This window comes from Eublepharis macularius, chromosome 11 (genome assembly GCF_028583425.1).
Source record: "Eublepharis macularius isolate TG4126 chromosome 11, MPM_Emac_v1.0, whole genome shotgun sequence".
NCBI lineage: Eukaryota > Metazoa > Chordata > Lepidosauria > Squamata > Eublepharidae > Eublepharis > Eublepharis macularius.
Window position 1 is genome coordinate 56,581,172 of NC_072800.1, and position 12,832 is coordinate 56,594,003.

The 12,832-nt window shown below is 47.3% G+C and overlaps 1 protein-coding gene across 1 annotated transcript in view; it reads left to right on the plus strand.

The window, feature by feature from the left end:
* VWDE (von Willebrand factor D and EGF domains) overlaps positions 1–12,832 on the plus strand; it is a 60,320-nt gene that overhangs the window by 27,971 nt on the left and 19,517 nt on the right. Inside the window, 4 exon segments of the mRNA XM_054990942.1 lie at positions 4,111–4,247; positions 10,654–10,809; positions 11,588–11,692; positions 12,141–12,255. Coding sequence (XP_054846917.1) covers positions 4,111–4,247; positions 10,654–10,809; positions 11,588–11,692; positions 12,141–12,255 — 513 coding nt within the window.

Consider the following 12,832-nt stretch of genomic DNA (forward strand, 5'->3'; position numbering starts at 1 on the left):
GTAGCGGGCGGACCCCAGGTGGTCCACCAGCACGTCTGCTCGGGGCATGGGGTAGGCGTCGAACTGGGCCACCTTATTCAGTTCGCGATAGTCAATGCAAAACCGGGTGGTCCCGTCTGGCTTGGGAACCAGGACTATCGGGCTCCTCCAGGCACTCCGTGAGGGTTCGATTACACCCAGCCGGAGCATCTCATTTGTCTCCTTCTCCACTGCCTCCCACCGCTTCCTGGGGATGGGGCGCCAGGTAGCCCGGGCTGTCTGCCCCGGGCTGGTTGGGATGGCATGTTGAATCAGGCTGGTGCTGCCTGGCCTGCGGGAGAAGACCCTGGGAACCCGTGCGCAGAGGTCTCGTACCTGGGCCCGTTGAGCTGGATCAAGCTGGGGGTCCACCTTGGGCGCCTCAAACTCCGGGGCTTCAGTGGTCCACGGCAGCTCACTATCAGGAAGCTCCAATGGGTCCTCAGCCATGCCACACTCCTCTTCGGGGCGCTTGTGCCACTGCTTCAGGAGGTTCACATGCAGGGTCTTCCGCCGACGTCGGCCAACCCCGCACTGGACTTCATAGGTAGTGGGGCCCAGCACCCTTCGAATCGGGTAGGGGCCCCTCCAAGCGTCCCCTCCCTCTCTGGGAAATACCGAGTGGTGCACCAGGACCTTCTCTCCAGCCTGGAAAGTCCTCATCCGTGCACCCCGGTCGTAGGCGGCTTTCTGCTTCGCCTGGGTGCGAGTCAGTCTGCGGTTCGCCTCGGCTTGGGACTGTTGCACCCGATCACGGAGCTGGCTCACGTACTCCTGTGGGGTGGGCGCAGGGTTGCTGGCCTGGGGCCCCCAGCGTTCTGTCAGCCGGGAGAGCATCCCTCGTGGCTTGCGCCCATATAGCAGCTCAAATGGGCTGAAGCCAGTGGAGGCCTGCGGGGTCTCCCTGAGGGCGAACATGAGCAGGTCGATGTACAGGTCCCACTGGTGAGGCTTGTCCCGTGTCTTCTTCAGGGCCTCCTTGACAGTCTGGTTCAGCCGCTCTGTCAAACCATCTGTTTGAGGGTGGTAAGCCGAGGTGAACACCTGCCGGATCCCCAAATTCCGGCAGAGTTGGCGCATGGCTGTGGCACGGAACGGGCCCCCTCGATCCGTCAGGATTTCATCTGGCAGCCCCACCATCGCGAAAAACTTGGACAGGGCCCGGACCACCCCTGGGGTCTGCATGGTTTTCAGCGGGATGACCTTGGGGAACCGCGTGGCATAGTCCACAATCACCAGGGCAAAGCGATGGCCCCGGGGTGTGCGTGGCAGCGGTCCAATGAAGTCCATCGCGATCCGTTGGATTGGTGTCTCCATGATGGGTAGCGGGGAGAGGGGGGCCTTCGGTGGGCGGCGGGCTGCCACCCGCTGGCAGGTGGGACACGAGCGGCAGTGGGCCTTCACATCTGCATTCACGGAGGGCCAGAAGAACTGTTCAAGGATCTTCTTCAGGGTCTTGTGGTGCCCCAGATGCCCGGCCCACGCATGCTCATGGGCCGTGCGGAGGACTTCAGCCCGGTAGGCCGCCGGCACCAATAGCTGGCGGACCTCCCCCTGGCCACTTGGGGCACGAGCTAGGCGAACCCAAACCCCTCCTTGCTTCTCGATGCGAGGGAGCCGCTGGGACCTCCGTTCATCCCGCACCTGCTCCTCCTCACGAGCGGCTGTCTCTCGCAAGCGCTGCAAGGACTCATCTGCCCCTTGGGCATCACGGAATGGGCGGTCTGCCGGGGGTCCCGCTGGGTCTTCAACCTGTGGTTCTGCCCCTGGTCTGACAGAGGGACCCTCGCCCGGGTCGTTGGCCTCCTCCACTTGCAGAGCGGTGGCAACTTGAGGACCTGCAAATTCCCCTGCCGCCTCCAGCAGCAGCCCGGCATTCCAGGGGGCGTCTCTTCCCAATTTCTCCGTTGCCTGCTTGAGGAGCCTGAAGAACCCTGGGGCGTCTCTTCCCAGCAGCACTGGCACGGGTAGGTGGGTACCCGGGCAACTTCCATTTGGTGGCAGACCCCTAGGTACTCTATTGTGATTAGGGCCGTAGGGTACGGCTGGGTGTGGCCCATCACGTCCGTCACCGGGATCCAGCGGTGCACTGGGGTGGCAGCTGGGAGAAGCTGGGGTTGAATTGCTGAGACTGCACTCCCGGAGTCCAATAGGGCTTGTAGGATCAGCCGGCCTATCCTCATGGTGGCGCATAGACTCTGCACCTGCTTGCCAGGCGGTGGGTTATTTTCCCAAACGAAGACGCAAACCCTTGGCAAGGCCTCTGTGAGCGCGCCGGCTTGCATCCGTGGCTCTGCTGTCAGTGTTAGTTCCGCTGGAGCAGCTGGGTAGGCTGCCTCCAGCCTTCCCCACATCCTATCCTGGCGTTCCTCCAGCCACAGTCCGAGCTCCACTGGGGTGGCGGCCTTGGGAGGCCGCCCCTTGACTGGCGCCTGCGTCGGAACGTCTCTTCCCGTACGGGCCACCAACTTGTCAGGGCTTGCCGCAGCTGCCGCTGGGCGTGGCACTGGGCGGTCTGCTCCTGACATCACAGGGGGGCCAGGGACTCTGCAGGACCCTGCTCTGTGGAAGGAGGGGCGGTATACCTCACCCAGACTCCCTCTCAGTCCACTCGCTGGCCCGCTCAACCTGGCCTGCTTACGCTCTGTGTCCTCCATCTCCTCCTTCCAGAACTCTCCTCCAAGCCTCCACCCTTGCATCCTACTGCTCTCACTCCACATCATAACTCCTCACTCACACCCACCACCGCAGAGCTCTTCCCAGCCACCCTTTATAGGGTTTCCTTTCTCCACCCCGCCCTCCTTCCAGGCTTGTTCCCTCTCCTGACTGGGCCCAGCTGTGCATTCCTCCAGGTGTTTCCCTCCAACCACTAATCCCTCCTGGGCCCTTTTGCCATGCTGGCAGGGTGGGGTTGAGTGCGAGCCATCCCCAGCTGAGGGCTCCTTGGCCTTGCTCACGAGGAGCTGCCCCAGCCAGCCCTTGTGCTATTGAGCTTGCCTGGCCTTGTTCACGAGGAGTTGCCCCAGCCAGCCTCTGAGCTACTGAGCTTGCCTGGCCCTGCTCACGAGGAGCTGCCCCAGCCAGCCCGTGTGCTATTGAGCTTGCCTGGCCTTGCTCACGAGGAGCTGCCCCAGCCAGCCTCTGTGCTATTGGGCTTGCCTGGCCCTGCTCACGAGGAGCTGCCTTAGCCAGCTTCTGCGCTGCCTGCTCAGCAATGCTGGGCGGGGTTACCCATCTCCTCCCCCAGAATGCCTGTGGCAGCCCCCCCCCCTGGAGAGGCTTGGCTTCTAGCAACTCCTGAGCCAGGCTGCTGTCTTCTAGCCATGGTGTGGCTCTGGGCTGCAGCGGCAGCGTCCTCTCCCTGCCAGGTAAGGGCTCTGCTTGGGTTGCTGCTGCTGCTGCTGGACCCACCTTCTCCCTGCTGTGTCCCTTTCCCTCCGGCCTGCTTAGCCCCCTCTCTTCCCCCTGGAGGGTGGGGCTGACCCACCTTCTCCCTGCTTAGCCCCCTCTCTTCCCCCTGGAGGGTGGGGCTGGCTGGTTTCTCCTTGCCCCCTCCACCCCTCTGAGGTACTGGCCTTTTGCCCCTTCCCCATGGAGTAGGTAGGTTCTGGCCCTGGTTGCCGGCTTGGGGGGTGGAGTTGCTGCCACCCTTTTGTCCCCTGCTGTTCCCTCTTGTCAAGTCTGGGGGCTGGGGCTCAGACCCCGGACATCAGCCATAAAAAATTTCTTTCATGTAGAAAACTTGTCATGTTAGTTTTGTATGTGCATAGATTTTAATTTTTTTTAATATTTGAAATACCAGCTGCATTCTGAAGTGGTAAATCAAGAAACAGGTTACCATCTGTTATTTGTGAGAACTATGCTTTACTCCAATAAAATTCCATTTTGGTGGAAGGAAATCTCGCCTAGGAGCTGCTAACTATTCAGATTAATTTTTTTCTTTGGCCAGATTTATGAGTTTTTTAATCATATTTTCTCTGTTTTGTCTGATCTGATAAGTACTCATTACAATCTGCAGTCTTTTTATACTGCTTGCATGAACAGTTCATTGACTGACTTCATGTGTTTGATTTTTTTCTTTTTTTTCCAAAGATCAGGTTCCAGAAATTATAGAGCTAGATAATAGAGGATTGTGTGATGTTCGGCAATATGACTGCACAACTGTAAGAGCTTTCGGCCACGGATTCAGAGAGTCTCCTGGCCTCAGATGTGAAATTAACAAATTGCAGGTGAGTTACTATAGTAAAGCTAACACTGAACCTAGCTGAGAAGAAAGGTCATTGATGCTTGTACTATGGCCTCATTCCAGGCCCGTGGGTAAGTTCACATGTAATGCTAAACCATGATATGACTCAGTAGAAATGAGCCTTCAGTTCACATATCCTCCTACCCCTTCCCTGCTCCCTTATTAAGCACTCCATTTCAATTAGTAGCTAATAAATAGTTTTGCTATTATACTTGAACTCGAAAACTATAGCTTGTGCTTGCCCTCCAAACTAGATATGCAAATGAGTTTCAAACCACGGTTTCCAGTTCTAAATTGGAGTGTTACAGAGTTACTCCAACCTGGGGGGTGGGGGAGGATGATTACTTAAAACAGGCTTATGAAAAGCAAAAGTCTTTTTGTTTTAAAGCAATGTATTAATCTATAAACCACGAGGATGTTATGAAGAATCATTCTCTGTAGTGGTCATTCTGTACAGGTACCAGTCCTCTGACTGAAGTAATATCAAAAGTTTCTTTATTCCACCTCTTAGTAAAAACCTTGTATCCTAGCCAGTCATCACTCAGTGTTGTATTTTAAGATCTTGGTTTTAAAATAACTGTAGTTATCCTTGAACAGATTAAATAAAGAATCACAATTATACAGAAAACACTAGAATATGTAAATGAGACTATAAATAAAAACGCATACATGCCATCTCTTCTCCTACCTAGCTGCATTTGAAGATAAAATACAATTTTTAAATTTCTTACTGAGCCTTTTCAGAGAAGATATAAAATAGTCTTACTGCAACCCAAGTTTGAGAGATTCAGAAGTTACAGAATGTGACGAGCTTGTAAAGATGCTCTTATGTAGACCTTACCAAACCTTCTGATTTGTGCTGTCTAAAGGCTGATTTAAGATACCTTTGAGTACCCCAAAGAGTAATTGTTGTGAACTCTGTTCTATTTGCATTTGTACTCTGGGCATAAAGCCAGTTTTTCATAAGGCTGAAAACTGTGAGTTAGCTAGAACAATGGGGAAAAATACGTGTTTGCAGATTTACCTAGTTTTATTTTATTTTTAAAATATCTTTCAACCCATGACCTAACTATGGTGATCCATGCAACGGTCACCTCCAGATTAGACTACTGTAACACCCTCTCCGCAGGGCTTCCCTTGGGTCTGACCCGGAAGTTGCAGCGGGTCCAGAATGCTGTTGCACGTGTCCTGGCAGGTACACCATATGGGACACATGTGACTCCAGCCTTGCAGCAGCTGCACTGGCTTCCCGTGGAGTTCCGGATCAGGTTCAAGGTTTGGGTCTTAACTTATAAAGCCCTAAACAGACAGGGACCGGCATACCTGAGGGACTGCCTCTCCCCATATGTACCCCGGAGAGTGCTTAGATCAGCAGGAAAACATCTACTGATGGTCCCTGGCCCTAGGGAGGCTTGACTGGCCTCAACCAGGGCCAGGGCATTTTCAGTCCTGGCCCCAACGTGGTGGAACTCTCTTTCAGAGGATACTCGGGCCTCCCTGCCTGTTTCCTACTCGTGGGGGGCTATATTGAGTCATCTGCCCCATGTAGGAACGGTGGCCAGTCTCGCACCAACCCATGTCCCCACCCCTCTCTTCCCTTGTGGTTGGGAGGGAGGGGTGAAGTGAACGTGGGCCATAGTGCAGAGTTTGTTTTTATGCTGTTATATCTGGCTTTTATCATTATTTAATGTACCATTTTATCAATGTATTTTTATCTGTATGTTGTAATCCGCCCTGACTAAGGATCGATAACAACATACAGATAACATACAGATAACAACATACAGACTATAAATTTGATGATGATGATGATGATGATGATGTATTTATGCCATTTATAGTCTGCCTTTCTCACTGAGACTCAATGTGGATTACATAGTGTGAGATTAGTACAGTCAATATCAAGGACATTTCAATAAACAATGCCATAGGTAAATAAATGCAAGCTTACCAAGACATAACATTAGCAAAAAATGCAATACAGAGTTGAAGAAATGCTGAACTTAAAAGCAAAATTTCGGGGCTACTGTGTCCTAAACAGTGGTTTAAATTAAAAAAATCTGCAAACAGGAGGGCAAACGTCAGCCAAAATTCAGAATAACGGCAATTGATGGTTTCCAATAAATAGTAAGTAATTTACAGCATGCCAGGTTGGTGGGAAGGGATGAAGGAATGCATGAGCATCAGGCTCATTTCTAAAGGATTAAATTGTGGTTCAGCTACCATTACATTACCATGCGAACTGACTGTGAGTGATATTATGTCTCTTCAGGCCATTAACTGTATCTAAAGGACTGGAAATACTGGAGTCTTGTTACGAGTTGTTGCATGGCTGATTTCACTGGCCCATCAGTGTGGTGCAAATTGCATGTATAGGCAAAACATCTCCTTGTAGCAAATGTTAAATCAACCCACAAATTTGTATCTATGAAAATGTATGCCTCATAATATATAAATTGTTGTTAGTTTGATATCAACAGTGTTAGTAATATTTACAGGATGATTTTTGTTAAGGGAGACTCTAATCTGGAAAACTGGGTTTGATTCCCCACTCCTCTTCTTGAAGCCAGCTGGGTGACCTTGGGTCAGTCACAGCTCTCCCAGAGCTCTCTCAGCCCTTGAGGACTTTGTAAATCGCTCTGAGTGGGCATTAAGTTGTCCTGAATGGTGGTATATAAATCTAATGTTGTTGTTAATCTAGCTGGAATTCATCTAAGACTACTTGATCAGTTCAACAATATTTGAAATCATGAGTTAATCAAGCTGAACCTAGGGATTGGCCTCTGACTTTTAGTAAGAATTACACATATATACTTCTCTTCTAGACAGATTAGTGCCCCACTCAGCGTGGTGAATAAAGACAGTGTTATTATTATACCCACAATACAGCTGGGGCTGAGAGGAGTGGCTTACCCAAGGCCACCTGCTGAGCTCATGGAAATAGTGGGATTCAAACCAGTGGAGTGCTGATTCCCAACCCAGCCACTTAACCACTATGTTACAGCAAGAGAGGTAATCTGACATGTTTATCACTTATGTAAAAGAAATTCCGTTTGCACATATTTACTAGAAATAATTTTAGTGAACCTTTTTTACTTGGCTAGTTCTAGCAGATATAAGGTTATTTTGGTGGATTACATTACAGGCTGTGGATCTTCCGGGAGCACATCATGAATCCTCTCATCTGCAAGTCAGTGTGAAATGAGAAAGTCAGCGGCACATTCACACTCCATTAAGTTAAAAGCCCTCCCATCAAACTCCTAGTGAGACAATTATTGGGAATTCACTTATCACAGTTTGAAATGTCTTGCTCTTCACTCATTGCAAAGGGTTTTTGTTTTGTTATAACACTCAGCAGCAACATTCTTGGTTCCAGGGGCAGGGAGAAAAAGAAGAGGTTACAGTAGTCTTGATCCACATTTTTGTTGATGGTCAGCAAGAAAACAAACACACCACTGGTCTTTGTTTATGGACAGGGGTGGATTGGCTCATATTTTAAGCCCAGGGAACAGCTGACCCAAGTGGCCCCAATGGTGGACCTTTTGACATTATTGTTACGGCCAAGTGGCTTCTACACTGTTGCCAGCACTTCTGGGCCATTTTGGCTCAGTTTGCTCCTAGGCAGCAGTCCACTGGGAAGTTTTCTGGTAAATTAAAGGGAAAATCTGCCCTTGATGATGTAGTCTGAGATCGGGATTCCTCCCAAAAAAGCATGAGAAAGTGCAAGTGCTTTTTTACTTTGGTTTGTTCTGAACGACTCTTCAGGCCTGATTCAGATATCAGCACATACTTAACAGAGCACTCCTAAGCAGTGTTACCCCCTTCTGTGACAATTGAAGCAAACTTTTTGTAATAGGAGTGCACTGTAAAAAGCCCTAGGCATCTAGTTAGCTTTCCTGTATCAGATCATTAATCTCCCGAGTCAAGAAGTACACTTCAGCATTTTGGTTCATTTTGGATATAGTACACAAGTAAAAATATTACTTGAGAATCTTTGCTTCCATCTTATCTTTTTAGTAAAACATAACTATTTGCATCTTTAACATTAAATAACTTAAAAGAATATAATACCATCTGTTGGTTTTACATAGATAAGTAAAGGGGAGTGATTGCATGAGTCCATTAAAATGTCTTTCCAAAAGCAGGTAACAAGCAAGGAACCCCTCCTAAGAAGGGCTCCTTGGCTTTCATGCAGATACTTGTATCCAGAGGCTGGAGCCGTGAACAGACTAGACAGATCTTCCCACAAGCCTGAGGAAACAAAGCCCTAGATTTGCATGACAGACAGACAGACACATTGAGGGGTTAACTCTCCCAAAATAATACAAGCAGCACCTGAATACTCTCATTGGCCATTGCCTGGCAACCACATTATTGCTAGCTTTCCAGCCTTGGTTTCTGTCAGTAAAAAGTAGGAATAGGGGAAGGGCACTTCCCAGGCATGTTTTGACCTTTCAGGGACAACTTATTGGGGCAATAAGTCATCCTTCAGGCTAGTCCATGTGAGTTCCATGATTCACTCAGGACCTGCAGTCCATTACTGTTTGACAGTAGGCACCACATTAAAGCCAATGTGATATAGTGGTTAGTGTGTCCCAATGCAGACTCACACTGGCAGCAGGCAAGGGAAAACTCCCAAGTTGTCCGAGCAGGGCAGCACCCAGTTCCAAGGTTCAGGCACCAATTGGGCACACTCACGGCTTCAAGTCCAAAGGAGGATTCCAGAAACACATCCGCAGGAACAGGCCAAGGTCAGGGACCAGAGAATCAGTTCCAAACACAGCAGCAAGGTCAGTAGTAAGCGGACTCGTTGCTTCCACGCAGCCACTCCCTGTTCGGCTGCTTTTAACCCTCACAGTGCTCAGCTGCCTGTGCTACAGCAAGCACCTGCCGGCTGTCTCAGTCCTGCTCCTGCGAGCACTCATCATCACTAATGATGCTGGGCCGGTGCTGTGCTGCTAGCCTTCTGGCTTGGAGGGCTCTTCTAGCCCTCCTCTGGCAGCGCTCCCGAGGCTCTGGTGATGAAGGGGAGAGCTGGCCTGCACCTGGCTTTCTGTTGCCAGCCCAGGGCTGGGAGGCTGAGGAACCAATGTGCTGGGACCTGGCTGTGGATCAATATCTGAGCCTTCAGGGCCTGCCTCCTCCTGCAGTGCCTCTGCCACTGGCTGTGGATCTGGGTCAGGTTCACCAACTGCCTCTTCCTCAGAAGAGTCCTCTGAGTCTCTCTGCTCCGCTGGGCCAGGTTGGTCCATGACATCGTGTCAGACTAGGATCTGACCTAGGTTCCAATACCTACTTTATGGTGGATGCTTGCTGAGTGACCTTTGGCCATTCGCACACACTCTGCCTTTAAACACCATACAAAGTTATCTGTGCTTATGTATCTTCAAAAATATAAATACCATGTTAACATGTTGTTGCTTTTAATCATAACTAAGAATATCAAAAATAGTGATGACTGTTTTCTCATACATATGGCTATCTTTTGGACCTCAACCAATACATACTATATTTGAGCTGTATCGTCATATTTGTATTTATTTGGACCTTCTTACTATTTTAAGATGCTTGTTGCACCTGGGCCCAAACACATATCTATTGATATTAAGTATATTATTTCTGATCTACAAAAAGCCATGTGTTATTTATTTGTTCCAAGGCTGTGCCATTCTGAGTCTCTGGACTCCGAATTTGGCATGTTTAGCTGAGAGACCAGGCCAGACTACAGAATCATCATCCATGCTCTCTTAATTTAGGAACAGCGACTGTTCCCCTATATTTCTGGCTGTATCCATGACAGATTGTTTTACTTGAAATAGCCTATGAACATTCTCTCCACCTTTACTTACACCTCTGTGTAAGTAAGAAGTAAGTAAGAAGTAAGAAGTTTATCTAATAAAGTTGGTGCAGCTTAGAGAATATAAAAATGGTAAATAACAAACATCCTCTTAGAGGTTTTGGATGAAAGCTGCACTCAGGTAACGAAAAAATAAAAAATCAGGAAATAAACAGGAACAGACAAAAAGGCCTCAAGATAGGCTTCAGATATGTTTTTCCCTTCCCCCTCCCATTTTAACATCCAGCCCAATGAAGTGTTCTAAAGAACACAGAAGCTTGCATGCTGCTTTGTATCAGTTTGCTTGATCTTAAACAGTATTATGTATTTGGGGGCGAGGTGATTTTTATTCTTTTCCAGCACAACTACTGTAACTTCTCGATATATGGAAGCAAAAAAAATGTAAGACAATTCTCTTAGTTATTTAAAAATGCTTCTCCATTTTGTGTGCTAAAGTTCCTAAATCACAGTGAAAGATCCATTTGAATACTGTGCTGTGTTCTCCTATTCTTTGTAACTTAATTAAATTGGGCTTTCTATCCCTTAAATTCAGTACAGTGATAACAAATGGGTGCTTGGGGAACCTGAATTTATCAACGGTATCTTCCATAATGCCAGGACTGTTGATTGTCGCCTGTCAGCTGAAGGGCAGCATTCTGATTCTGTGGATCTGGTAGATGACAAACTAATTGCAAGATGGCAAATCAAGGTAAGCTCTAAGGTTTATTTCAAACAGGAACAGAGTTTTTAGAGTGTTTTTAAAGTGATTATCTTTCCAAGAACTCATTCAACTCACAATGTAACAGAATAATATTTATTCCCTTATGATTTTGATGTTTTTGGTACTGTGAATTGGATACTTCTATAAATAACCATAAAAACAATTTAAAAATATAAAACATACAATAAGAAAACATTATTGCTGTGTTATATTAAATGTTTTAAGCTTTAGTGAAATATCCTGCATTCCCTTCTAAGAACCTGTAATGTAGGGGTCGGGTGGGTATCTTTTGAGAGAGAAAAGCCAAGAGGGCAGTGATAGAATACCGTCGCTGATTCAGTTCTTGTCTTGTCCAACTGGGCTAGTGCTCTGACTTCATATAAGGCAACTGTGCACTAAGATATGCAGTGCCCAGACTATAGGGGAATATTTTGCCAACATAGGTGGTTAAGAGGGAACTAGACAGATTCGTGGAAGATATATCTATTAGAGGCTACTTGCCATGGTGACATAAGGGAATTTCTGCATTCAAAGGTGGCAAACTTCTGAATGCCAGTGCTAGGAAGTAGGATCAAGGAAAGACCTTTGCCTCTATGCCCTGTTTTAGTCCTCCAGGACAACTGGTTTGGCTGCTGTGTAAAACAGTTTGCTGGACTAGTTGGAACACTGATCCAGTTCCTATGTTAATATTCATATTTGTAAAATACCACACTATTGTCCTATATTGCACGCTTTCTTACGGAATCGTTGTTGTATGTCCAAACAGATTTCTAATGATGGACTCACGTATAGCAACCCTAAAATGGTGACTTTATTTGATGGAGCTTGTCAGTTATGCAATCCTCAGATGGATGGATTGTGCATGTTAAAGGCAAGTGCTTCTTTCTTATTCTTCTTTCTAAGTATTTACAACCAGATTGGTGCTAGAACATAAATAGATGGCTCAATTAATTATTTGATTAAATCTCCATAAGTTTGCTTATGGATCAAACATACATTTGAAGTTATAAACATGACCTTTTTAAAAAAAAATCATGGTGCATATATGTATCAGAGCAGGCATCATTTTAGAGGAGGTAATTCTCCTGTGTATGAGAGAAAAGAGAATGCTTAACAAAGATTTTGCAGAAGATGTTTTTGAAGTTGGTGTTTGTTGTCAATTATTATGCAGTTTGTATGAACTATCTATGTTTTGGACAGATGAAACTAGAGTGGCCAGCAGACTCTTTAACTATTTATTATATGTAAATACATTCATATTTGTGTATGCAGAAAAGGCTTCCAGTAACTTAATGAATAATGCTATTGTTTTTGCTAAGGAGAAAACATGCACCATAGATGGACTTTGTTATGCCGAAGGTGACACGAATCCTCTGAGCCCCTGCTTACTCTGCAGACCTGAAGTGTCAAAGTTAACATGGTCAATTGCAGAAAGTAAGTGCCTGTTAAAAATGAGGCTTATTTATTCAGATAATCTGTATCTAACAGTTTGTATTTTCCACATTTTCGTAGCAAGTACATTTTCCATCTTCTTGCCATTGTCTGCAGTGTAAATGGCGTAAGAAGTAAAGGGGAGACTCACATCTCCAAAGAGTTGGGGACATGCAGTGGGCAAAAAACTGGGAGCTGCAGTCCAAGTGGTGCTCTACAGAGTATGTTCCTGGGTGTCAGAAGCCACTTGTCTCCATTTTATGTTTCACAGTGTATAGCACCATAAGGGCCAGTATCGGTCCAGCAAGTTTGGATTGGACCTCAACCAGAGCATGATTGCTAATAGCTGAGAAATGAGGACAAACTTTGGGTAAAATACACCATCAAGCATCTTATAACAGAGCTTTTCATTCTTTGGCATTTCCTTTGGCTTTTCATTCCTTCTTTGGCTGCTGTAGCACAGTGGTTAAGTGGTTTGGCTGTGAATCAGCACTCTACTGGTTCGAATCCCACTAATGCCATGAGCTCAGTAGATGGCCTTGGGTAAGCCACTCCTCTCAGCCCCAGCTCCCCAGCTGGA